The sequence below is a fragment of the Ambystoma mexicanum genome, chromosome 10 (genome assembly GCF_040938575.1).
Source record: "Ambystoma mexicanum isolate Mex_15411 chromosome 10, UKY_AmexF1_1, whole genome shotgun sequence".
NCBI classification, from domain to species: domain Eukaryota; kingdom Metazoa; phylum Chordata; class Amphibia; order Caudata; family Ambystomatidae; genus Ambystoma; species Ambystoma mexicanum.
The window spans coordinates 535586333-535612737 of NC_090932.1; the positions used below are offsets into that span (position 1 = coordinate 535586333).

Genomic DNA, 26405 nt, shown 5'->3' on the forward strand with positions numbered 1-26405 from the left:
ATCAATTAGTTGAGGTTGTGAGGCACTCGTCCATTTCACCATCATCAATCACCTGATATTCATTATTGCTTTCAACACAGCTTGACTGAAGCGGTTACAGAAAAGCTTTTATTTTACCTTGCTCCTTAACATCTTTCGGAGCCATAGCTGGCAGAGCATGGTCAGGTTGATCAATGACATTTCTTTTTTCTGTACATGTCCTACCACGTTTTTCTCTATTTACATATGGCTGCTTTACCCTCCCCGTGCTGTGAAGCTGGTATCTTTCAGTTTGCTGGCATCACTTCTCCGTCTGCCCGAGTCAAAACTGCACTTAACGTGCACTTGGATATCCCTCACAACAGATATTTTGCTCTGCAGATGACTACTAGTAAACACTGCGTTGGTATGTCAGCCATTGCACTTTTCTCACGTATTACTAGTACAGAATGTAAGCAGCCCCAAATCAATAGAGGCATGTCAATAGCTATGGTAAAAGGGAAAAATAAAACCAGGATAGCGCAAGGGCAGTGCCAGAACCACCACAATGTCTCGTGCCCTGCACACCCTTCGCACATAAGCCCCCATATGCGATGGAGGTATCAAGCCGCCCAACGGCACCAAAATCCGACTTTGCTCAACTTGCAACACGATCATTCTGAAAAAGAATGTCCCCCCTCACCCGCTTCAAAGGCTGCGATTGCAAACCTGGTGCCACGAATACGTCAATGTGCGCTCCAGAGGTACCAGGCTCTCAATATCCCTCCCCAAAGAACTCTGGGTCACTGCCAACATACCCCAATATTTGTCATTCCAGAAAGCCGGCTTAACCAGAAGTAATTTATTAATACCAATTAATAGACCCTCACACGGTTGGCCTTTTTGGAGGAAGATTGTTTAATAACCATAAATGAAACCGCTGTAAGCCAGATTTCTGCTACAAAAAAAGTCCAAATTAACATTGGATTTCTTTTGAACAGACTGCTGTGACCCCTTGAGTTCCACAAAAGAATGTTAAGTAATTGTCCTACAGATGAAGGGGATCTAAGTGAGAATTGCTAGACTGAGGGTATGAGGGAGCCATGCCCAATCAGATATTTGTTCTTCAGAGTGATTATCCAGCATCACTGATCTAGAGCTGGATGTCTAGGATATGTGTGATCACTTTGGGGAAAAAAAAATACTGAAGCCAAAAATACAGACTATTTTTTCTTTAAACTCATTTTGCACTATATATATATATATATATATATATATATATATATATATATATATATATATATATATATATATATATATATATTTCTGATGTTTGTTAATCTGCTTAGAATCACATGCTGTGCATAGGTCCGACATCTAGTGGTCACTGCGGAGTATTGCATTTTGTTTTTCGTAGTCGAAAAGGGGACGTCGACAAGGCGTGTCTGTAACACTATCCCTATAGTGACGTGCGTTGTACCCATAATCCCTCACGCGTCGAGGTCCCTCAGATTGTTTTTTTCCGCCCAGCTTCTGGTCGCCTTACGCGGAGCTCCTAGAGAGACATTGCAAATACTTACTACGGACCGCGGTCCTTAATTTTACTTATTATATTGTTAAAGATCCCTCGACGTTAGCTGTGAAGCTGTTCGTCCGCCGAGCAAGTTTTCGACGGAGGGGAAGAGACGGAGGAGATCCTTCGGCGCTGCCCAACACGTGGCCTGGCCTCGCCGGCCAACATACAGTAGGGAGAGTGGGGGTTCGAACTTTTATCTTCTCTTTGAGAATGTCTTTCTTTCTCCCCTATCTTTCCCTTGGGGTTGTTATCACCAGTTATTATTGCTTCAGCTATGGAGAGGACATCTTTTAAGTTTTGCCCACGCTGTAGGGGCAAATACACTTGGAAGGACAAACACAAGCTCTGTAATCGTTGGTTGCCCCTCGATCATAAGGAGGACAGCTGCGCGGCCTGTAAGCTCTTGAAATCAAGAACTCTTAAAGAACGCAAAGTTAAGAGGTGGGCGGACTACGCTATGTCGAAGTCAGTTTCCTCACCCGCCGCCGCTGTTACAGAAAGTGACGAGGAGGGTGATAACTCGACGTCCGTTACGGAAGTCATTAACCCCCAGAAGGAGCGCTCGCGCTCCTCGACGTCCGTCCCCGGCCCCGACGGGCTCGGCTCACGCCCTGCTCATGGGGATGAACACCCCGGCGACAAGGACGCACATAGACCCCATAGGCCTAAGCACACAACCCACGGCTCTTCGTCGAAGATGAAGGATCCATCAGCGCCGAAGGGGACGCAGGGCACTCCGGCGTCTACCTCAGACCGTAAGGGTCTCAAGCCCCACCCGCAAACGCAGTCGCGACCAGCGATTGGGCTTTCATCAAACACGGGCGCTACCCCAAAATCATCCGACGTAACGCTCCATAGAGCGGCCGTCGAGGAACAACGCGTAATGCAGGCAACGTCGACACCAGAGTCCTCTACTGACAACCTCGTTACGTCGACACCAGAGTCCTCTACTGACAACCTCGTTGTCGAGAGCCTGGCGAGAATTGTTTCCGAAGACAAACGTAAGCAGACGACGAAACAAACGTCGAATACCACACAAAGCTATGGAAACGCCGAAAAAGCACAAGAGTAGCCAGGAACTGCCCCCTTTATCTAAGGGCACTTCTGAACTACCGGAGGGCTTTTCAGAGGGCGACGGAAACCTTTCTTCGTTGGGGGAGCGTTCTAAGCGTTTTGAAGGTGAAAACACGGATTTCCCCCCTCTAGACTATTCAGGGGTCCCCCATGAGACCCTTGAAAGACTCCATTCTTGCATGGAGAAAATGGAAAGGTTTTTGGGAAACCAAAACCCACCCACACCCAAAAGACCAAGAGAATGGCCCCAGGATGACCCTAGGGTCAAGATTCCTAGGCTGTTCCCCCTTCTACAGACGTATATGACCTCACTGAAGAGGAGCAATACCTCCAGGAAGATGAGTGTTTGGGTGGAGAGGAAGAACATGAGGAAGAGGGGTTTGAAGAAGATCCTTACACTAGTGCAGGAGCTTTCAAAGAAGATACAGCTACCTCGCAGCCCTGGCAATCCCCATCAGTGCAGCCTTGGCAATCCCCATCAGTGCACTCAGACCCTGATGTCTTTCACCCTTCTCCTCCTAAGGATTCACCTATTGGAAACACCTCTCCCATAGATGACCAACCTTCACTTAATGCACTATTGCGCAAGGCAGCAGTGCATTTTGAAATAGACACAGGGGAGACTCTTCCTGACATAGACTTTGTAGAGAAAGTTATTAAAGAAAAAGCCCCTGTTAGTCAGTCTATTCCGCTCCTGGCTTCTATAAAGAGAAGATTAACTCCTTCCCTTTCCAATCCTGCCTTAGTCAGAGGGGCAACCCTCGGATAGAAAAGCTCTTCAGCCCTTCGCCCTCTGACCCTTTGTACATCAGAGGCCATTCTATTCCGGACTCCTTCGTAGTTACTAATACAAGGAAAAGAGCAGGGGTACCACTATCCACTAGTGAGGCACCACCTGACAAAGAGGGCAAAACGCTCTATGCACTTGGGAAGAGAATCACGTCTGCCGCCTTTTCAACTAGGATTGCAAATAACAATTCCCTACTAGCTAGCTACGCAGATGCACAGTGGAGCAAGCTGCGCAGCGAAGCAGAGGACGCACCAGAACCCCTGCGTTCACGCCTGTTAGCTACAATCTCAGAGGGAACTCTTGTAAACCAGGGCATCGTAAAGAACTCCTTAGATGCCGCAGAGACGGCTGGCCGTTCCCTGGTTCAGGGAATACTTCTCAAACGCCATGTCTGGCTGCGCAATTCGGGATTTAAGCCGGAAACCCAGGCTTCCCTGATAAATAAGCCCATAGAACAAACACATCTGTTTGGGAAAGCAGTTGATGAGGCCCTAGAACATGCGAAGAAACAGTTTGATACCATCAAAACTCTTGACCAAATTTCTAGGCCCCCTAACAGATGCGGCTATGGCAATAGACGCTCCTTTCGTGGCCAACGCCAGCAGCAAAACCAACAGCAATTTTACTCTGCTACCAACTGGCCCTCTAACCAGGGTAACCACACCCAGTTCAGTGAAAGAGGCCAACGCCCTGGCAGAGGAAGAGGTCGCGGCTCCAGCCCCAAAGGTTCCACGCCCAATACCAACAAATGACCCGAAGATTCGGGTCTCCTCCCATGCATCACCGGTCGGGGGCCGGCTAACATCGTTCCTTTCAGCATGGGAGGGAATATCGTCAGACCGTTGGGTATTATCCACCATAACCCACGGATACTGCATCGAATTCAACGGTTCCCCGAAGTACAGACCCCCACGGAACCGACGCATGACACCGGAACACCTCACCATTCTTCTTCTTCAAGAAGTAGAAGAGCTACTGAAAAAAGAAGCCATAGAGGCTGTCCCCCTATCTCAGGTAACAGAAGGTATTTATTCAGTGTACTTCCTTGTACCCAAAAAAGACTTAACCATGTGCCCTGTATTAGATCTGCGCCCAGCGAACAAGTTTGTCAAACACCAAAAGTTTCGTATGGTGACCTTGCAGGAAGTAATCCCACTGTTATCACAAGGGGATTACATGACAACACTAGACATGAAAGGTGCATGCTTTCATATTTTAATGTTGCCAGCGCACAGAAAATACCTCAGGTTCAAGATAGAGAACAAACACTACCAGTTCAGAGTACTACCCTTCGGGATAGCATCTGCACCAAGGGTATTCACGAAAGTACTGGCAGTGGCAGCGGCCCACCTGCGCAGGTTATCCATCCCGGTATACCCTTACCTCGACGACTGGCTCATAACAGGGGATTCTTACGAAACCTGCTTCTCCAATACCCAAAAGACCGTAGACCTTTTGTTCCAACTGGGCTTCTCCATCAACGAAAAGAAGTCCAGCTTAGACCCCAGCCAAATCAAACAATTCCTAGGGGCTCTAATTTGAACAAAGGACGGCCTCGTCTTCCCCTCCAACGAGAGGTTCCAAAACATGCTGTTTCAGATCACCCATTATGTGGCAGGTCGAGAGGTGACGGTACGCAAAGCAATGCGCTTGCTAGGAATGATGGCGTCATGTATTTATTTGGTACCTCACGCGCGCCTGCGCATGCGCCCAATGCAAGAGTGGCTCAACAGCCAGTGGTGTCAGGCCAGCGGACAATGGGACGATCTAGTGGTGGTCTCGCAGGCCTTGGTTCTCTCGCTACGGTGGTGGACAAAAGAAAACCTGTTTATTAGGGAAAACTTTTGCCACACCCGCAGTGGAAGCCACTCTAACCACAGACGCATCCCTTACACAATGGGGGGCCTCACCTATCCCATCAGACTGCTCACGGAGCGTGGACTTCGAGCTTAGCATCCAAGCATATAAACCTGCTGGAACTACTAGCGCTGTTCAAAGCACTGAAAGCCTTTCAGGAACACCTACAAGGAAAGACAGTGATGGACCTCAGACAGCACCACAGCCATGTACTACCTCAACAAGCAAGGGGGCACTCTCTCTCCAGGACTGTCCAAGCTGTCCCAGAACATCTGGAAGTGGGCTCTCAAACACATGTTCCTGCTATCACAACATGTACCAGGGGAACTCGATCTGCTAGCAGACAAACTCAGCAGAGACTTCCCCCTGCCCGTAGAGTACGAATGGCGGTTACAAGAAGACATCGTCTTCGACGTCTTCACACAGTGGGGTTTCCCAGAAATAGACCTGTTCGCAACTCTGGAAAACTCTCAATGCCAAGATTACGCCTCCAGGTACCCCCAGAACCAGTCCAAGGGGAACGGTCTATCGATTCCATGGTCAGGGAAATTTGTTTACGCTTTTCCCCCGACTCCCCTTCTCAACAAGATAGTGCACAAGATGCTCCAGGAACAAGTTACCATGATACTGGTGGCCCCTATGTGGGCCCGACAGCCATGGTTCGCTCACTTGTTGAAGATGTCTCTATCTCCTCCAGTGAGACTGCCCTGCCCGTACAACATGCTGTTACAAGACAGGGGCAGGACACTGCACCCATGCCCTCAGACCATGAACTTAGCAGCCTGGCTCCTGAGGTCATAGAATTTGGACATTTACAACTTCCACAGAGGTGCATGGACATCCTCAGAGAGGCCAGAAAGCCTAACACTCGTCACTGCTTTTCTAGCAAATGGAAAAGATGAGTCATCTGGTGTAGAGGGAAGAGTATCAACCCCGTTGACTGCTCTCCCACACAAATTATTCTGTACCTGACCCATTTACTGGACTCTGGTCTAGTATTCAATTCTATTAAAGTACACCTGGCACCGCTTTCGGCTTACACCACTTCACAACTCAAAGTATTGTGGTGGAAGATCCCAGTAATCAAAGCCCTCATGGAAGGGGTAAAGGGAATACACCCTCCAATAGCAAACCCAGCTCCTGGCTGGGATCTAAATGTGGTACTCACCAGGCTCATGGGGGTCACCCTTTGAACCCATGCACAAGGCAACTCTTAAAGATCTCACTCTTAAGACTGCTTTCCTAATCGCTATTACCTCCATTAGGAGAGTAAGTGAACTACAGGCCCTTTCGGTTTTAGACCCCTTTGTAACAGTTCAAAAGGATAAAGTGGTTCTACGCACACACCCAATGTTCGCACCGAAATTCATCTCCAAATTTCATGTCAACCAGTCTATAGAACTACCAACGTTCTTTCAAAATCCTTCAAATCTAGGAGAAAAAAGCCTGCATACACTTGATGTGCGCAGAGCTGTCATGTTTTACATGGAAAGAACTAGTCCACTGAGAGAGACTAATCAGTTCTTTGTCTCGGTGGCAGCAGGAAGAGAAGGAGATGCAGTTTCAAAATCCACTATATCTAGATGGATTGTACAATGCATCACTCTCTGTTACACTCTTGCTAAGTGAGAACTACCCTTCAAGCCAAGAGCACACTCTACTCGAGGCACTGGGGCATCAATAGCATTCATTGCAAATGTTCCCCTTGAGTCCATCTGCAAAGCGGCAACCTGGAGTTCTGTACACACCTTTACAAAACACTGCTGTCTAGATGCCCACTCTAGATCTGATTCCCAGGTGGGACAAGCAGTATTAAGACATCTTTTCTCTACTGTTCCTTCTCACAACCCACCTCCAACTCCGGGTACTGCTCGCTAGTCTATGCACAGCATGTGATTCTAAGCAGATTAACAAACATCAGAAGACAATACATTACTTACCGTAAAACCATTTCTGATGGTTGTATCTGCTTAGATTCACATGCGCCCACCCTTCCTCCCCGCTCGGATGGAAGGAACATAGACATCCTTTTCTATATCTCTCTCTCTTTTCTGTACTCACTCATGTCTAGAAGGCTCCCTCAGGGCAGAAAAATACAAACAGAGGGACCTCGACGCGTTAGGGATTATGGGTACAATGCACGTCACTCTACGGATAGTGTTAGACACGCCTTGTCGACGTCCCCTTTTCGACTACGAAAAACAAAATGCAATACTCCGCAGTGACCACTGGATGTCGGACCTATGCACAGCATGTGAATCTAAGCAGATACAACCATCAGAAATGTTTTTACGGTAAGTAATGCATTGTCATATGACGCCTCCTCTATTTATCACCCTAACCCACCCCCCACATATATATGCAGTGAAATGCGGCATTTTAAATTTGTTAATTTGTGCTTCAGTATTTTCGGCCGAGCAGTAATGGGGCGATACCGATTTCTATGGATTTATATCCACCCGTAAAAGTGGGCCAGAACAATTTCCCATAGCTGGAACAACCCCATCCCACTTTTGTGTTCGTTTTTGTTATGCTGAAGTCTCAATATTAATAAAAAATAAGTGTTTTAACTTCCTTCATTATCAAACCACACACCAGTTTGGATTCCAAATGTAGTCTTCTCTTAAGTCAGCAACATCCACTTTTTATAAGTTAGAAGATGGAATAAGGTGCAGTTGTGGAATTTCAGAGTGCCAACATTTCTGAGCGGTTTTAAACTCCTCACTTTAGTTATGGAGAAGATGGTTTCAACGCACAATTGAAAGTGAACTAATGTACTCCACAAGGAACCTGACCAGAGTGTTGGGCACCCTGTTTTCAGGACATTCTTGTAAGACTCCGCCTCAAAGGTTTTCCTTGCTTCAAGATCTAGGTGTAGAGCCACATTGCTCTTGTTTGGTGCATGCTCTCCTGATGGCCATTCAAAAGGGATTGCAACAGGTCTGTAAATGGAGGCCAAAAAGGCCAGGATTAGAAATATTGCATTGGAGGTAGTCCTTTTCTTTATTGCAGTTGGGCTTTTGTGGACAGTAACATAGTTTGACTCAAGAGAATGCGGTTCCAGATTATTTCTATTGGAGCCATACGTGGCTAAGGTAGGACCTCTGAACAAAGATTTGAAGAAGTTGTTGTAACAATCAACTTTCTTAACAGAACAGTCTTGGATTTCTTTAGGGAATTTCCCATTACCTTTGTTGGCTTAACCATTCCTGCGTTAAGCCTTGGATTCAATGGCCATACCTGAAAGATCGTCTACTATAGGCTGCAGCAGGGGATGATCCACAATGTCTTGAGCACTTTTATCTGCACAATGCTTAACAATACAACGTATTTAAGGAAACCAAGTGTCTCCTATGTGCTCCATTGTTTTTAGGAGCCACAGGACTCGTAAACTGCACTTAAGGGTAAGAATTTGGACGGTACAAGATTATTTTATTTAATTAACTCTGTTTTCTCGTTAAGTGTCTAGTTTCGAGTTGTGTTCATTTTATGGAGTTCAAATGGACCTCTTCTCTAATGTTGTCATACAACCTTACTAAAGATTCAAGCCCCAAATAAGCGCTTGAACCGATGTTGAACCAAGTGTATTTACGTCAAAGGCCGCAGCTGAGGGTGTCCAGCTTGAAGGACACTAAACGGCAGGCTGCTTGCTTAAATCTGCCATGGTTGATTGATGTGGTGAAGAGGTAAGTGCAGAGCTAGATTATTGTAATAAGTATGTTGCTTCCAAAGATTTTGCTAAGCCTGTAATGGATAGACTTTCTTGTCCTGGGCTAATGCACGCATTTAAAAAGACGTTGGGCTTAAGGATTTCAATTGAGTCCTTAGCATTTTGCATTGATGGAAGAGGGGCCTGTGAGTTAACTGCTACTAAAAAGGACCTTTGGGGGAGGTGCTAATATAAAGTGACGAGTTTTCACTGTTTGCAGAGTGACAAACTACCTGCTTTTAATGGTAATGATCGTAGGTTGCGACCGAGGCCTTGCATTACCTGTTTTATTAACCAGCACAGTGCCTTTGGCTTTATGAAAGAATATGGCTATCTTTGTAAATATGGGAAGTAGCGCCACACCAATTCCTAAATAAGTAGAGTCTTCATGAACATCTATACACGTCTCGCACTTGCCCGATGCCAAACTTAAATCCAATTGTACTGAAGCTGCATTTGTTGTACATCTTAGTTTATACATTAGCACAGAAGTAAATAACACTTGAGACATGATATAGATGGATTTGTAAGCTTTATACCCACAGAATTATGAACTGCTGTGATTGCACAGGGAAAGGCACTGCTACACCTCTCTGCTTTCAATTGCACTGAACTGTGCACTTGGTGCATTGCACAGTCTTTTTTTAAAAATGTTTTATTTGACTCCACTGGGTTTTAGCTGTTATTGTAGCAGATAAACCACAGGCTCTGTAGGGTTGCAGATACAGACCCAAATGCAAGGATTGCCAGGGGGCAGTGCGGGTATGAGGCTCGGTGGGCAGGAATCTGGGCCAGATATCTGAGGGATAGCAGGGCAGAGGAAGAGAGAAGACGGAGGCAAAGAGGAAGGTCTTGATGTGCTTCCGGAACCGAAGATGGTTCTCCTCAAGTTTCAGAGAGGCAGTGAGGCTGTTCCAGAGGGAGGCCCCAGCCGAAGCAAGAGACCTACCCCCAACTCTTTGCTTGGAGAAGCGACTGACCATAAGGGAGTTGGAGGTGGAGGAGCGAAGAGCTCAAGTAGGAAGGTATTCCCGAAGGGAGAGTTGAAGGTATTGCAGGCCCAGGCCCCAGAAGACCTTCTAGACAATGCAAAGGGTCTTGAACCTAATTATTGCAGCCACTGGGAGCCAATGAAGAGATTTTCAGGGCTGGAGAGATACAATGCCTGGGCTTGAGGCTAAGGACGAGTCTCGCAGTCCTGTTCTGGATGAGTTGCAGAGGGCGGAGAGTAGTAGCAGGCAGACTTAGAAATAGGATTTTGCAATAGTCCACCCTGGAGAGAACCAGAGCTCTGGAGGCAGTGGCCTTCTGGGGGGGAAGGAGAGGAAAGGAGGAATACCTCAGAGAGGAGGTGCAGTTGGTAGTTTGACTTCTTAGAGACATCAGAGATGTGTGGAGAAAAGGAATAGGTCGAATCGAATTTGACCCAGAGTATCTTGCAGGGTTCGGCTAAGAGAGGCTGTCCAGAGAGGTGCAGGAGTGCCAATGAGGAGGATCTCTCTTACTGGCATTAAGGTAGAGGTTGTTGGCGGCACGCCACTCCTGGATTGCAGAGGCACAGTCCTAGATGAGAGAGGGAGAAGAGGTGGCAGAGGGGAGCCTGAAAACGAGCGGAGTCATCCGCATAGCACTGAAAACTGGAGCAGAGAGCAGCAATGCGGTGGCCGATGGGTGCCAGATATTGGTTGACAAGCCAGGAAGAGAGGTTAGACCCCTGGGGAACACCACAAGGGGAGAGTGAGCAGGAGGAAAGGAAGGACCCAAGTTGGACCTGCGAGGGTCGGCTGGATAGGAAGGAGGTCAGCCAGGCCAGGGCCTGATCAATGATACCCAGGTTATCAAGGAAGCGGTTGAGCAGGATGGCATAGTTGACCGTGTCAAAGGCTGAAGAGAGATCGCATAGGCTGAGGACAGAGGGGAGATTAGGATTGAGGTTGGAGAGCAGGTCTTCACAGATGTTCAGAACAGCAGTTTCTGTGTTTACGACTACTCTGAAGCCAGACTGATGGTCATGGAGGCAACCACAGAATCATTGTGCAGATTAAGATGGGATATATCCAGCTTCTCCAAGAGTTTGCCTAGGAAAGGATTGATGGAGATCGGACGATAGTTGGTTGGGTAGGAGTGGTTGGCTGTGGGTTTCTTGAGAAGAGGGTGCTTCAGAAAGGAGAAGGCGGCTCCTGAGGCAAAGGCATCTTTGCAGACGTCTGCCTGGGCAGGAGCGAGGGTGTCAATCTGGTTCTTGATGATTTCGGATGAACCGTGAAGAACCTGTTTTAACGAGTCTTTCATAGATCTGACTTGTCTGGAAATCTCGCCTGGAGAGAACAGAGGAAAGGAAGAGCGAGAGGGAGGAGAAGCGGCTGCATGGGTGCCAGAGGTAGCGGAGAGAGAGAGAAGGGGGAGGAGGAGGAGGAGACTAGTGGTTTGACAGGATGTCCTGGGTTTTAGAATTGAAATGAGAAGCCAGGGCCGTGCAGAGGGCCTGTTAAGGGGACAGGAGAAGTCGAGACTGCAGCAAGATTGGCCAGCGCCTTGCAGATTGTAAAGAGTTTGGCCGAGTCGTTGGTTGCTGAAGAGATGCAGGCTTGGATGTTGGCTCTCTTACAGACAGAGAGCCGGTATTGCCTTTTGGAAAAGGCAGCAGGCAAGTTTGTCAGAGGATGCACAAGATGCCTGCCATTGCCTCTCAGCCACCCTACACTTGCATTTAAGGGTGACTAGGTCAGAGTTGTACAAAGAGTTGCACTTGGCTTTGGGCTTCAAGCGCATCCTCATGACGGAGGCAAGAGCATTAAGAGTTACAGAGAAGCATTATCTGCTTTATGTCCATATTTGACTTGCGCCTTCCTGGAAACAGAGAAATGTTGACATCTTTGAGTGTCAAATCTGTCCATCATAAAGCTTATGTGGAGTAAAAAGACAATGGTGTTGGCCTGACGCAGTGAGGTGTTAAGATTTATTTAATCGTTTTGGTGGTAGGTTTTTCTGCGATGGACTTATATATAAAGGCTTGCTGCTTTATAGTGCTGAATCTTCAGTCTAGCCAATAATGGGAATTTTGACCTGAAAGATAACCCAAGTCTCCAGTACCTTCTTGGTGTACCTAAAGTACTCCGGCTTTCCAGTTAGGATTGAAGTAGGTTCACTGGAGGTGTCTCAGGCTATTAACACTGGATTAAGATTTTGACTGACCCAGAGCTCAGTGCCTGTTGTGGTGCATTGGGTGATTTACTTGCAACTCCAAGAGCAGGCACTTGATTGCCAAATATTTTTGATAAAATGCTAGCCATACTTAGCCCGGACACACTTGGGAAATCCCAAACAAATTTGGGGCTTGTCCATAAAAGGTGGTGGGGGGGGGAAGCTGCTTTTGAAGACTGTTTATTTAATGGTTACTTGGTGATTTGTGATGAATTTGTTCTTATTTTTGATGTTTAAATGCACATTGAGGTTTGAATGGTGTTTAGATTTCATTGAAACTGTTGGCAAACTGCGTCTAGGGATAAAGGCTCTCTCCACCATGATTGTTTGTTGGTCGCTTGGGGGCGAGTAGCAAATGCCATTCCTTTCTTTCAGTCATGAAAGATGTTCAATGATTATTCTGCTCATTGTATAACAATTTATGGAGAACCTGGTTGGTAGCTGGGTTTTTTTTCCAGGCAGAGGGATTGCAATCTGCTAGTGAAACTTTAATTGGATGCAAGAGTTTTGGGATTTCTACTAGCCTCTAGATTCTGGACAGTGAGAAAGGGCTACGCAACTGGGACACTTAGTACACTTTGTAAAAGAATAATGTAGAAACAATGTTTGATCATCATAATTATTTTTAAACTACCTTTTTTAGTTCTGTATTTAAAACTTTAAATCTGATTATCTTGATATTTTGTATTTAGTGTTACCATGTTTATTTTGCTAATCTTTGTTTTAGGGCTTTAATCCGAAATAAACATGATTGGTGTTTGTTTCATCGTCTCATATTTTTGTTTTGTACCTTCAGCAACAACCTCAGTTCACTAACCCTGAAACTGCAGGGTATGTGGGCTTTGCCAACCTTCCAAACCAAGTTCATCGGAAGTCTGTGAAAAAGGGGTTTGAGTTCACCCTGATGGTAGTGGGTAAGTCACTCCTACAGTCTCATCTTGCTTGTCAGTGGCTTGGAATGAAATTATGCTTGTGCTCTGTAAACCTGTATGAAACATAGTATAATATTTAACATTGGAGCAAAGAGTGCGGGTGATTAACTGCACTGGACATGTGTCAAGTAATTGCACATTTAGTATATACAAGTTGCAATAGGTCGGAACCAGACATGTCTTTTTGACTGGTTGCTATTGTAATCGTAGAAGCAATAGGGCAATGGTGAAGGAACAGAACAGCCAACATGGTTCGGAGGTCCATGATTTGCACACATTGGGGAAGACGCGAAGATCAGTAAGAAAACTGGTGGAGTCTTGAAGGCAGATTTTTGTCCTTATTGTCAGTGTTTCGCTGCAGATGCTGTGAAGCTTACGGGGTTAATTCATTTCTTGGTATTCAAGTTTCTCAATCGTTCCAGCCCTGCTGTGTTTTTTTGTTTTTTTTATAAACTTTATTTATTCAGCTTTGCAGTACAGGTGCAGGTGAGTAACACACAGGGCATGTACAATCAAAGCAGGCATTACAGATGTATAGAGCAAGTACAACAATCAGTTTATACACATGGGGGATACATACAAGGTGAGTGCAGGGCTAAGTGGAAGACAATTCAGGAACTAAACTGGGAGAAGCGAGAGGAGAGGGCTGTGAATGCAGTGTCTGCATCAGAGAGAGACATAAATGAGCAAAACTTTAACCAAATATCTGTTAAAACTTGGCTCATCTTCTATCTCCTCCTCACCTGATTCTTCTCATATCTCCTCCAACTTTACTGCTTCCTTTTTCTTCTTTGTCCTTCTGCTTTCCACTGGCTTTTTTTTTCTTCTGACGTAAGTAAGGACGCACTCCCTCGGTGGCCACCTTGATCTGGATGTTTTACAGATCTTGGGGATACCCGAGGAGCACGCCCTTCATGCTGGGAAAAAGCCCAAAGGCAAAAAACCCTGATAGGTGTTTGCAGTCCATCTTCAGATGTGGTGAGTGCTTGATAGTATTTCCCAATTGTCCTTAGGTAGGATACCAGGAAAGTTTCCAATGATTCCTCCGATATGATACTGAAGGGGCTGTACTGTAGAAATCCAACAGACTCCAGATGTACTCACAAAAACGGGAAGGAACCGGAACACCACTAAAGAAAGAAGGAGGTAAGAATAAGGATCGAATGAAGCGAGAAAGAAATAGAGAGAAGTATGAACACTCACGAAGGCGGTAATAATATAGAGCGAGAGAGGCTGAGTGAGATAGCCGAGATACACTTCAATGGAAATAGCGGCAGCCACCAAAGATGGTTAATGCTACATGTATGAAAGAACAGCAAAACAGAACCAACTGTTAGCTTACCTTAAAACCTGTAAGCACCAACGCGAGGAAATAAAGTAAACACAGATGGGTGGGAAGGAAAGGTTAAACTGAGAAAAGGCTCTGGAAGGCATCGCTTAGGGAAAGAGACTGGCAGCGAATGTAACAGAAGTTGATACAACGCGCCGAGCGCTAGAATGTATTGTTTATAGGTTCCGGCGGCCATGTTGGATAAAAACTAGACCGTCAACCTGGAACTATCAGAACCATGTTAGTAGTATTTCCATTGGTGCAAGAACTTCCAGGGCTGGTGCATGACAATATCTCTAGGTCTGGAGTGGGTGGGCTGTTATATCGCCCAGGATTCCTCGGTGTCAGAAGCCCATGTGACCGCCCTGAGCCACTGTGCAGTACGTGTGGTAGGCCGGAGCCAGCAGAGTAGGATGGAACGCACTGCAAGTAACATACAGAGGCCAGCCAGTTTGCTGGAGTCCCGATGGAGCTCTGGGAAGTCATGAAAGACACCTCATTGGGGATGGGGTTATAGGGTGTTCGAGGTTAACTGACATGTTAGAGCATACTGCGCCCCAGAATTGAGTGAGGTGGGGACAGGACCAGATCATGTGGATATAGCCAGCGTCGTTGCAGCCGTATCTGGGGCACCTCGGGGAGAAGTCGTTCGAGATACGGTGCAGCCTGGTTTGGGTGTAATGGTACCTTTGGAGTAACTTTAATTGGATCAGTTTGAATCAGGAGTTGAAGGAAACCCCATGGATGCGTGCGCACATACGGGCCCACTGTTCGTCGGTCATTTCCAGACCGAGGTCGACCTCGAAGTGTGTTTTAATTTGGAGTACGGGGGCGATCCGGTCTGCACCAAGGTGTACAGCCTGGAGATTCTGACCCTCATGGGGGAGGGTGAGGACAGTTCAGTAATTGCAGACTCATCAGGTGGCAGTGCCGGAAAGCTCGGGTATTTGTGTTTAAGGATTTTCCAGAGGGATGAGTATTGAAGCCAAACGGCAGGTCTCCGCCTCAGGGACAGCGGGAGGTCAGGCCACTCTATGAAAATAACATGTTCAAAAAATGTCCTGGAGTAGTTCATATCCCGCCTCAGTCCACCGGCGAACAACAGAGGGAGGCGCTTGTGGGACCTCTGGGAGAAAATTCCAAAGTGGTAGATTACCATGAAAAGGCTGGGTGATACCCAATAGTTGCCACGTTTTGGATAAAGGCAATGATGTGCAGGTCACCGGGTCAAGTAAGTCTGGTACCATTGGCATGGGTGTGATCACTAGGGAGCGGATGTCCCCGGCACTGACCGTTAACCTTTCGAGTCTGACATGAGATGGGGGGGAGGGGTCCGATGTGTTAAACCAATATGCGATGTATTGGCGTTGTGCCGCCAGCCAGTACTTGAGGAAATCGGGTGCCCCGAAGCCGCCAACCTCCATCGGGGCAGCTAGGGTCTTGAGCTTAAACTGGACAGTGCCCGAGTGCCAGAGGAAGGTATTAAGGGTACGAGTCAACGCATGGAAGAACCCGCCACCCGACCACTGTGGAATATTGGCAAATCTGTACAAGAGTTGGGGCAGCACTACCATCTTCAGTATCCCTATCCTGCCTGCCAATGAGATCGGAAGTTTGTTGCAGCCCAGTATCTTTACCGTAAGGTTTGTGAGGTATTTTTGGTAATTCTCTTCAAAGACCCGTGCAGTATGACGTGACACTACTATGCCTAGATAAGTAAAGACAGATTGGGCCCATGTGAATCACAGTGTATCAGGAGGGGAGAGTGTACTGGCAGTGAGCGGAAACAGGGTGGATTTAGAACAATTCACTTTGAGACCAGAGATTCGACCAAAGAGGACAATATCTTCCAAAATTGGGGCCAGATTAGTGTCAGGGGAACGGATGAAGAGGAGGGCGTCATCTGCATATAGGGAAACTATCTGAGGAACCGGCGGTACGCAGGCCCCTGTGTGCATGACATTGGCGAAGCATGTCTGCGAATGGCTTGATCGCCACAGCGAAGATTAGAGGGGAGAAGGGGCAACACTGCCTCGTGCCCCTAGCTATTTGAAAGAGGGAGGAGCAACGGTCTTCAGTGCAAACTCTGGCTACAGGGTTGGAGTAGAGCAACCTGACCCAGGAGAGGAAGGTGGGGCTGAATTTACATTTGTCAAGCACCCGCCAAAGATACTTCCACGAGACCGAGTCAAAAGCTTTTTGCATGTAGTGTCGCAGCTACCGCGTGGGTATCTGGGCTCACCTTGCTTATAATGTTGAAGAGGCGCCTCAGGTTCAAGGAGGTGGAGCGTCCCGGAATGAATCCCACTTGGTCAGGGTGAATGATGTGTGGCATGTAGGGCGCAAGTCGTAAGGAAAGTAATTTGGCATAGATCTTGACATCGCAAATGATAAGTGAGAGTAGACGGTAGGAGCCACATTGAGTGGGTGGTTTACCATTTTTTAGTAGGACGGTTATGATGGCTTCACGGAGCAAGGGGGGGAACTAACCTACTTTGACCGACTCTTCCCAAAGGGCAACTAAGCGAGGCAGTAGGAGCGATTTGAAGTGTTTGTAAAACTCGACGGGGAAACCGTCTCATCCTGGGGATTTACCTGAAGAGAGCGAATCTATAGCTTCCGAGAACTCCTCAGGGGTGAATGGATTCTCAAGGGAGCCGATGGTTTCGGGGGAAAGGATCGAGAGAGGGAGATTATCCAGGTAGGCGTCTATCTCCGATGTCGTGTCGTTGTCCGCTTGGGCATATAGGGATTCACAGAAGGAGAAGAATTCGGAATTGATATCTTGGGGTGAAGGGCCAGGGTTCTGTCAGGTCTTTCTTTTCCGGGGATGGGTGGAGCGCCAAACTCTAGGCGGCAAAGTCTAGCCAGGAGGCGGCTTGGGTGCTCAACCTTGCCGTATTTCCTCGCAAGCCCCGGGCTGTCCAAAAAACCTCAGTTCATGGTCCGCAAGCGAGCAGAAGATATCCATCTCCTCTGATATAGGCTTTGAAGGACTCCCAGAGGGTAGCCTGCGAAGACACCGTGTTGGTGTCAATCTCGAAGAACTCTTCGATTGCTGACTCCAACTCAGAGCTGAAAACCGGGTCGAGGAGGGAATGTGGTTTCATTCTCCAGTGTCTGGTTCGGCCGTGGTCTGGGCCCCAACACAGGGTGATGGTCACCGGTGAATGGTCAGAGAGAGTTCTAGGTAGGATCGTTAAGCCAGATATATTCCTTATGAGTATATCAGATACTAGCCATCTGTCGATCCGGGAATAGGAGTCGTGTGCCGAGGAGTAAAAGGAGTAAGAACGATTGTCTGGGTAGAGGAGCCTCCATGCATCAACCAGAGCCAGGCGGGGGAGAGAAGAAAGTGTAGTGTAGGCAGCTTTGGAAAGTTGACGGGGTCTGGACCCAGATCTGTCGCGGTCTACATCGAATATTGTGTTAAAATCACCGCCCCAGATGATTGGTAACAACGGGAAACTATCGAGGAGAGCCGTGAGGTGTAAATGGAACTCGGGATCGTCAATGTTGGGACCGTAAATGTTTAACAGGACCACCTCTTTATTTTGCAGGTTACCATGGAGTAAAACGTATCTGCCCTGGGGGTCGATCAGCGTGGCTATGGGGTTGAATTTGAGGCTCCTGTTAATTAGGGTCATAACCCCACGGCTCTGGGTAGAGTAGGTAATATAATACCATTGAGGGCCCCATGTTTTAGCAAACCTTTCACAATGCTCGGTGAATGCATGTGTCTCTTGCAGGAGCAGGACCTTGACCCCATGGCGTTCAGCCTGGAGCTGTAGTAGCCTCATTTTCTTGTAGTTTCCTAGACTCCGCACATTCCAGCTCATGAACGTCAAGGTGTCCTCACCCAACAACCCTGGGGTAGTCATTGGAGGTTACGGGTGAATGGAACCATGCCCCCCATGGTCGGTGCACAGTGTAGTTAGATCTGCAATTCCATTGTCAGTCTAGAAATATGGATACCTCTACTTTGTGACCGCAAACGCATTTTGGTGGCCGTGGGCCAACCGTCTCATGCACGATATGACAGAATATAGGCTTTCGAGTTTACCAATGAACGGCTATTTTGATGTAACAAGAATCGCCATTTTGTTTTCTAACCATTGCTCATTGCTTTCTGTTCCTATTGCTTCGCGGTATATTTTCCGCTTACACTGCTCGACTGTGAAACATTGTTGTCTGTATGTGAAAAGGACAAGGCCTCAGGGCCGTGAGGATAACAAGAGTTCGTTGAAACACAAACGTAGGCAGCGCCAGGAAGAATGCCCGGCTCCCTCCCGAATGTAGCCTTGAAACAGAGCTGCAGGGCATTTAATCATTTCACAGCTGCCAGGCAGTCTCGTTATATGGTAGAATATGTTAGAATAATACCGCTAAAGGCTTGAATTATGCTTTTCTTACGGCCCCTCTTTGCTGAGCCCGCTAGAGCGTGTCGGCTCCCAGGACACGAATAGCACCTAATAGATAGCAAGGTCCGGAATGCAACTCCATACCCCCCCCCCCCCCCCCCACCACCCCCGTATGTAGCTCGCTTCCAAGAACAGAAGCGCTGTGTTCTATTCAACAACTGAAAGATGCCTTCGCACTCACAAATTGCAAATGTTACTAAAATAGATGTTTGAAGGTGTCATAGTAGTCGGAGATGTCCATCATCACACCAAGTTCAAAGAAACCCAATGAAATGGGGTGTTAAACATGTCGTAGCTGATTGTTTGATATGCATTTTGTATATAAGTAACTGATGTACGTAATTCACTCTCTTGCGTCCCTCGAGGTCTACAGATACACGACGCGGGGCGCGAGACCGAGTTGGCCAACTGAGACTTTTTGCTTTGCAATAAACCCTAGCTTTGGGAATACAACCTCGTGTCTGGTGTACCTATCGTGTGTGGTGACTCGCCTTGTTTCCATAGACGTCAGGGTCCCCTGGAGGCCCCTTTCACCATCGGGTCCATAGTGCCCTAAACTCTACCTCCTCTGCGAATACAAAGCCTTTTTTAACATAGAACACCATTCCCCCCACCCCCTGCCAAATCCCTCCCCCAAACAGAGTAATGATAACCCCGTAACCAAACAACCAAATCCAAACCAATGGCATCAACGCCTGGGGGGCCTGTGAACTGGCCTGGCGGCGATGCTCCGATCCGGGAGTCAATATTAGGATAAACATGGTGCCCAGTGATGAAATCAGGCGCCACCTATGGAAGGTCCTTCCGGGGTGGGCAAGGCATGGTCGCATAATAATGAAACAGTTTATACAAGATTGGAGGCTTCCTCAGGAATCGTGAAAAAGAATACCCGGTTTGAATGTTCAATTCGCAGTTTGGCGGGGTAAAGCATGGCGTATTTGACCTGCAGTTCACGTACCCTCCTTCACTGCCAGGATGGTTTTGTGCTCCCGTTGGACCGCCACCGAGAAGTCCGGGTATAGGTGGATCCTGGCCACGCCCAAAAGAAGTTCTCCCTTGGCTCTTGCTGCACTAAGGAGGGTGGCTCGGTCGCAGAAATGTAGGACTCGGGCTGTAATAGGGCGTGGTGGTGCGCCCGCTCTGGGCTTTGCCGTGAGGGCACGGTGGGCTCTCTCGATCGCGAACTGTGGGGAGAGCTTCGGGGAGTCTAATAGTTGTAATAGCATGGTCTCCACATAGCCGTGTATGCCATCCTCCGATAATGCGGAGGTTGTTGCGCCTCGAGTGGGATTCGAGGTCCTCGTTTTTCTTCTCGACGTCGGTGACTCGGGTAGAGAGTTTAGAGACATCAGCACATAGAGAACTCAAGTCGTCTTCAGTGGAGCTCACTCGTGTCTCGATTTCGGCAACCTGACATTTCCATATGCGCCTTGATGCAGGATATAGTGCCGTTCATGTCGTCCAGCTTGCTGTGAAGTGTGGTGAACCCCTCCCGGATGTATTCCATCATTTTTTGGGATTTGGGCGGTTCTAACGTTGACGTAGATGGTTCCTTGTCCGATGCCTCCACCACCGGCCCCACCTGGGCCTTTGTGAACATGTTCATCGAGGATTGTTTCTTACCAGTTCCCTTTGTCATGGTGGCAACAAGAGGTGGGGTTTAAGGCCCAGGAGGGGGCCGAGGCAGGACGGGGGAGAGGACCGGCTCCACGGGAGGCCAATCGATCTGTCCGAGGTGTTATGGACGTACAGAATGCCTCAATCGAAATAGGATGCAGTGCTGTAGGTTGAGGGGGGCGGGGCTTTGGTCGCTGATGACCCACAGATCGAGGGCCGGAGGCGTTTACCACCGCCAACAGGGGCATGTGGAGACACGTAGTCAGTGAGCGAGCCCACCAGTGCAGACTGGGCCAATAATACTGGGTGAGGGCCGGGAGGTAGGCATCATTGTACTGTAGTGAAGATGGGAGAAGGTGAGGTCATGGGCACCAATGAAGTTCAATGGGTTGAGGGTAAGCTCCCCGTGTCGAGAGGCGGGGCGGGTAAGGCACTGAGCACAGTGGACGTGGGCCTCTGAGGGGCAGCCGGGGCACTCGGAGCCCAGAATTGGCAGTGCAGGTAGTATGAGGGGCCTCAGGTCACAACACTCATAGGTGGGGTCGAGGATCCAGTTGACGAGTGAGGGGATGAAGGGGGACACCGCAGGGCATCCCGGATCTCACTTGTTGGGGTCTATGGGTCCGGCGGATCAGCCAGTGGATGGAAGGACTGGGGCCAGTGGGCGTAGCGACACAGTGGAGATCTTCCGCCAGTGCTGCACATCAAATGACAGGATGCATGGCTGGGGGGAGTCCACGCCGGGAGCAAGCATTAGATATGGCGCGCCGACACCCAGGGGGTGGAAGGAAGGAGGGCACCCAGCGCCCAAGGAGATCCAATCTCCCAGCAATGTCCACAGGTCACGTTGGGGGCCGGGCCCCGTAAAATCGGCTAGGTTGGTGTGCAACAGAGTCCAAGGTGTGTGGCCGTGAGTGCCGGTATGTGTGGGCCCGGATGTTGTTCGCGCCCTCATGGAGAGAGGCGGCAGGAGCCCGGACCGGCTTTACTGCAGGGCAAGTGGGGAAATGGCCGGGGAGCTCTGAGCAACTCAACACGGCCGCAGTGAGCGGAGTCGTCCAGGTCTCTAGGCGAGGTACCTGAGGTGCGTTTGAAGGCAGCATGCCGCCCAGGGGGGGGCAGTGGAGCGGACCGGACCGTTCCGTTCACAGACAAGGCTCCCGGGATTCAGTCATGGGGCCGAGGTCGAGACGCAGGGAGCCCGCGGCAGGCGGGGGAAGGCAGCACAGTGCCGCACTTCTCCCTCCCCCCGGAGCTGTGGACCTCAGGCACGCCTCCCTGGAACTGAGAAAAAGGTTGGGGCAGCGCCAGCTCCAGGGAGCCGTAGCGTCGCAGAAGGGCCGATCCAACGGGCGGCAATCAGACAGCACACGGCCAAGGCTTCCAGCAACCAGAACGGGTGATCAGGTTCAGGCACAAGCGGGCACCAACGCAGGATTATGAACGGAAAGGCGCCTCGCGGAGCAAAATATCAGGCAGCCATCTTTACCGAGCGCAACAGCGCCCCCCATTCGGCCCTGCTGTTTAAGTGGAAGACAAACACGACGGTGAACCTGAGCCACAGCCCGAAGTACGCGCCACATTCTTTCACATCGCTGAGCACTGTGTACAGGTGAATATAAGGGTCTCTGATGTATAAAAATACAGCGTGTAGCGAGATTGTCCGGCATCCCTGTGATTCATAAACTTCTACCCAAGTGTTTGGATCTAATGGGTCCGTGAGTGGTTCCATGACCAGTGCAAAGAGCTGCGGGGGTGAGGGGACATCCCCATCTTGTGCCTCTAGTTAGGTGTGTAGTGGTGGACACCTGACCATTTGTATGTACCCTTGCACTTAGGAGGGTGTACAACAATTGTATGTTCTGGATAAATATGGGTGCAGAATTGCATTATTTCATGACTACGAAGAGAAGTTCCAGGACACAATGTTACGCGTTCAATGGCACTGCCACAGCGGTAGCCCTGGTTGAGATCTGTACCATAATGTTGAACAATCTATGAATGTTCAGTGTAGTAGAGCATCCAGGGATACATCCCACCTGGTCTGGGTGTATCATTTGGTGGATATAGGGAAGAAGGTGATGGGCGAGTGCTTTAGCGTATATTTTGATGTTTGTTTTAAATAATGAAAACTGTCGATTTGTGGGAGGCTTGTCTGGTTTCAGTAATAGTTAAGTCTTCCTGTGTCATTGGAGGTAGTTCTTTTAACTGTCAAGGCTTCTGCCCATAGGGGTTGCAGGTGAGGAGATTCTGAAAAGCCTTAAGAAACTGTGTGCTTAGACCATCAGGGCCAGGGGATTTGCCTGCGGGCAGGTCTCTGTTGGCCATAATTATTGAATCTATTATCAGTGGCTGTTCTAAGCATTCCCTCGGCACCGATAGTTCTATGATTGGGAGATTTTCTAGAAAGACCTTCATCTCATATTTTATTTTAATTTTTTTTTATTGAAAAAACTTCAGCTCACCGATGATTTAAGCTTTTGTTTCAAACATTCATCCGCACAATTGTCAGTTATGGTGTCAACATAAAACAAACATTTTCAAAAAATAAGAGAAAATTCCATCCAGAATCTCATCCACAACTAATTGAGGCAAAATTTCTCATCTCACTCAGTCCCATTGAAAATAGGTTTTGGTTTTTTCAACTAGATGTCACAGTATTTATGTTGGTTCCTTCTTCAGAATATTGTCCATGTAGTCAACCACTGCACAAGATAATTTTATATTGTTGCCTGTGGTAAGGACTGACCACCAGGCTTCCATGTCTTCATTTAGGGGCGCAAAATTCCCAAGGTGCAAAGTTTGTTGGTTGCGAGTACCTTCGCAGCTAATGATTAGGTTGTAAGGGGATCGCAGAACCTTTAAGTATACAGGGTCCCCAGGAGCCACATGTAATCATTGGGCAGCCTGAAGAGTGTTGGGGAAAGGCACAAACGCCTAAGGCAGAGGAACTATCCCAGTCGGATGACATTCCAGGAGAATGGTGGGGCCCACCTAGACCGTCAACTCTAAACTCAAGTTAATGGGGACACCCAAGCACCACAAAGGAGGACTGCCCGAGTCGCAGAGGTGAAACTGACATGCTCCCGACTCACCATGGTAAAACTGACTCAATCCATGTCAACGAGTCTGTGGAACCGATACAAGGGGAATTGGTGGGTGTAGTCACAAGTGAATTGGAGCAGTCACAGGCCAGCAACCGTTATCTAAAGCCCCATTTCGCTCTTACTGGCGGAGGTGCCGGGTACATGATAAACGAGACAGGGGGTGGGCTGGCCCAAACACAAAACCCAGATAGGCGAAATATGAACGTTAACCTACTTACCTGCAGCATGATATCCCGGGAAGCGCCATGAAGAGGGCGGGAGTCGCGAGACGGAAGGTCATTGCTTTCCGCTTCCTACAAGGAAAAGGGGGGCAGGGCTTAGGGGGGGTATTTATGGTTTGCATGCTGGAACCCACCCTGATTGGCTAATTAACCCGTGTGTATTTAAGCAGCAGCAGGTGAATGAAAGATTAGAGCATTTTCGTTTGCAATGCAGAGCCGGACAGACGTGGAGGCAGGAACTTGGGGAAATCTCTGGCCGTATGAGGACTAGGAGCCTGAGACTGCGGAACAAACCTTGCCTCTACCCGGCATCAAGACAAAGGAAGATCCTGTAGAAAAATCGCTATTAAGAACTACGTCTTTTTAACTTTGTTCTGACTTGAGAAAACCAACTTATTATTTTGTCAGTCAAAATAGACTGTTTTTTCAGTTCACTTCAAGCCTACCTGCAGTTTTCACAAAGGTGTTTTAATGATTCGATGTCAATATCGCAAAAGCGGCAAAGATTGTCTCTTACTGCTTTGTCACGTCTTTGCCACAAGATTTTTTTTTTGTTTTCATCACATTCATTCTGAGCCTTAGGAGTTAATTGCGATGATGACATGATGGACAGTACAGCAAATATCTTCAATGGACATTTAATTTGTTTACACCAACTTCCAAGTCCAGTGCAGAATGAAGTTTTGCTCGTTGTTCCAAGTTCATTATCCAGGACCATGTCTCAAACTTTTTCTTTGCAAGTTGTGGTCGAACTAAAAGATAGAATTCATTAATGTCTGCCGCAGACAGGATTTCATGCAGTCCCACAATCCAGGTTTGTAATGAGCCGGATTGGCTGCCAGTGATTCCACTTGTGAAGATCTGATATGCCGGCTTTTGACGAGTCGTGTGCAATTCATTCTCCAGGACGGTGTCTGGCATGGATTCACATGCTCATGAATATTCCCCGTCGTCAGGCTGGGAATCCTCGGTAAAGAAAAATTCAGTATCAGTTTCGTTTCTGATCTGTCTTTCTTAGTAGTAACCAATCACTGATCTCTGGGTCATACTGCCCCCAGCCATTGACTGCCCTCTCCCTAAGCCCCGCCTCTGGCAGCCATCCTCAGATTTTTACCGCACGCTCAAGTGTTGGGAGTCCTCGTGTTTAGCTCTTGAGGTTTCTTTTTTTTACTGCGTTTTCACGCTTTTTTAGCAGAATTTCTCATTTTTTCGGTTTAATCGAGCCTCCAGCTCCATCGTTTCTACTTCCGATAACGGGGACCCGTTTCGGAATTCTTCTACACCCTTCAAGGGTGAAGTTTTCGTCGAGTTTACACTTTTTGGAGGATTCCGGAAGATCTGCGGCCTACTTCAACGGACATGGCCCAAGACAAGGGGAGCTCGATGCCCGGATCCAAGCTGTTCAGGAACTGCCCTGGATGCGGATTATATAACGTTTTGAAGGAGGACGCGCATTCGCTATGCCTCTACTGCCTCCATGGGGACAAGACGCACGTGGAGAAAGGACTATGCGTTCTGCAAAAACCTTTCGGAACGGACCAAACAAGATCGTCGTCCCGCCTCGCCACCTGGCTGGAGAAGGGCACAGCAAGTGAGAAGGCAAAGAAGTCTGAGGGGGCTTCTAAGTCCTTTGAGGGCGCCCCGGCGACGGGGGCCCAACAGAAGGCCAAGCACCGCGAGTCCGGGAGCACCGAAAGGTCGGGCTCTTCGGTTGCCAACCAGGGCGCTACTTCCCCGGCACATTCGACCACGAGCAAGCGCTCTGGTTCGGGGAAGAGTAAGTCCGAGAACCTGGGTAGGCCGCTGGAGCGGACTCAGTCGATCTCGAAGGGGAAGCGAGGTGCTGACCCTCCCCCCCAAGGCGAAGGCCCAGGACGAACCTAAGGTGGTGAGGGCTTTGATCCACCCGGCTAAGGCATCTACCGAAGTGGTCGCTGCTGCGGAGGGAATCCTCTTTCCAGCCCATCTCTAATGACACAGCAGACATCCCGTTGTCACAAACCCCCCCCCCTCCCTCCCTCTCCCCCGGGGGCGTCCCCAGCCGACGAGGTTGGCTCTTTCCACGCCATGATAACCAGGGCATCAGAGCTCTTCCAGCTCTGCCCTGAAGAACAGAAAAAGGAGTGGTTTCTGTACCAACGACGAGAGGCTAAGAGGAAGACGGTCCTCACGGTGCCTTTACTCGACGACATCTGGGACGAGGGGCTTGCTGTATTTGTCCTCAAAAACCCTGCCACGACACCCACCAAGAGGGACAGGTACGAGAAGAAGTACCGAGTCCCCGATACCTCCCCCCCTTGTGCTCCAGGGCCCAGCCCACGCCAGACTCGGTCGTCTCGGCAGCGGCTAAGAAGGCGGCAGCGGGCACGGCGGCTTCCACTTCCCCTCCGGACAGCGAGGGCAAGAAGTTGGACTCTATAGGACGACGAGTCATCTCGTCGACAACGAATAAGGCGGCCAATGCCTTAGCGATCGTGGCCCGCTACGACAGGGAGCTCTGGTTCAAGATAGCTCCCCTGCTAGATTTCCTGCCTGATGACAAAAGGGCGGAGGCCCTAAAAATTCTGCAGGAGGGCGAGGTGGCGTGGGATTACGCCATAACGGTGGCG

General features: G+C 48.7%; 1 protein-coding gene across 4 annotated transcripts in view; it reads left to right on the forward strand.

Annotated features, from left to right (window-relative positions):
* SEPTIN2 (septin 2) overlaps positions 1–26405 on the forward strand; it is a 1372599-nt gene that overhangs the window by 378971 nt on the left and 967223 nt on the right. For all 4 annotated transcript variants that reach the window (XM_069618110.1, XM_069618109.1, XM_069618111.1 and 1 more), the window contains one exon: positions 12965–13082. In XM_069618110.1, the coding sequence (XP_069474211.1) occupies positions 12965–13082 (118 nt within the window). The remainder of the gene's footprint in view (positions 1–12964; positions 13083–26405) is intronic.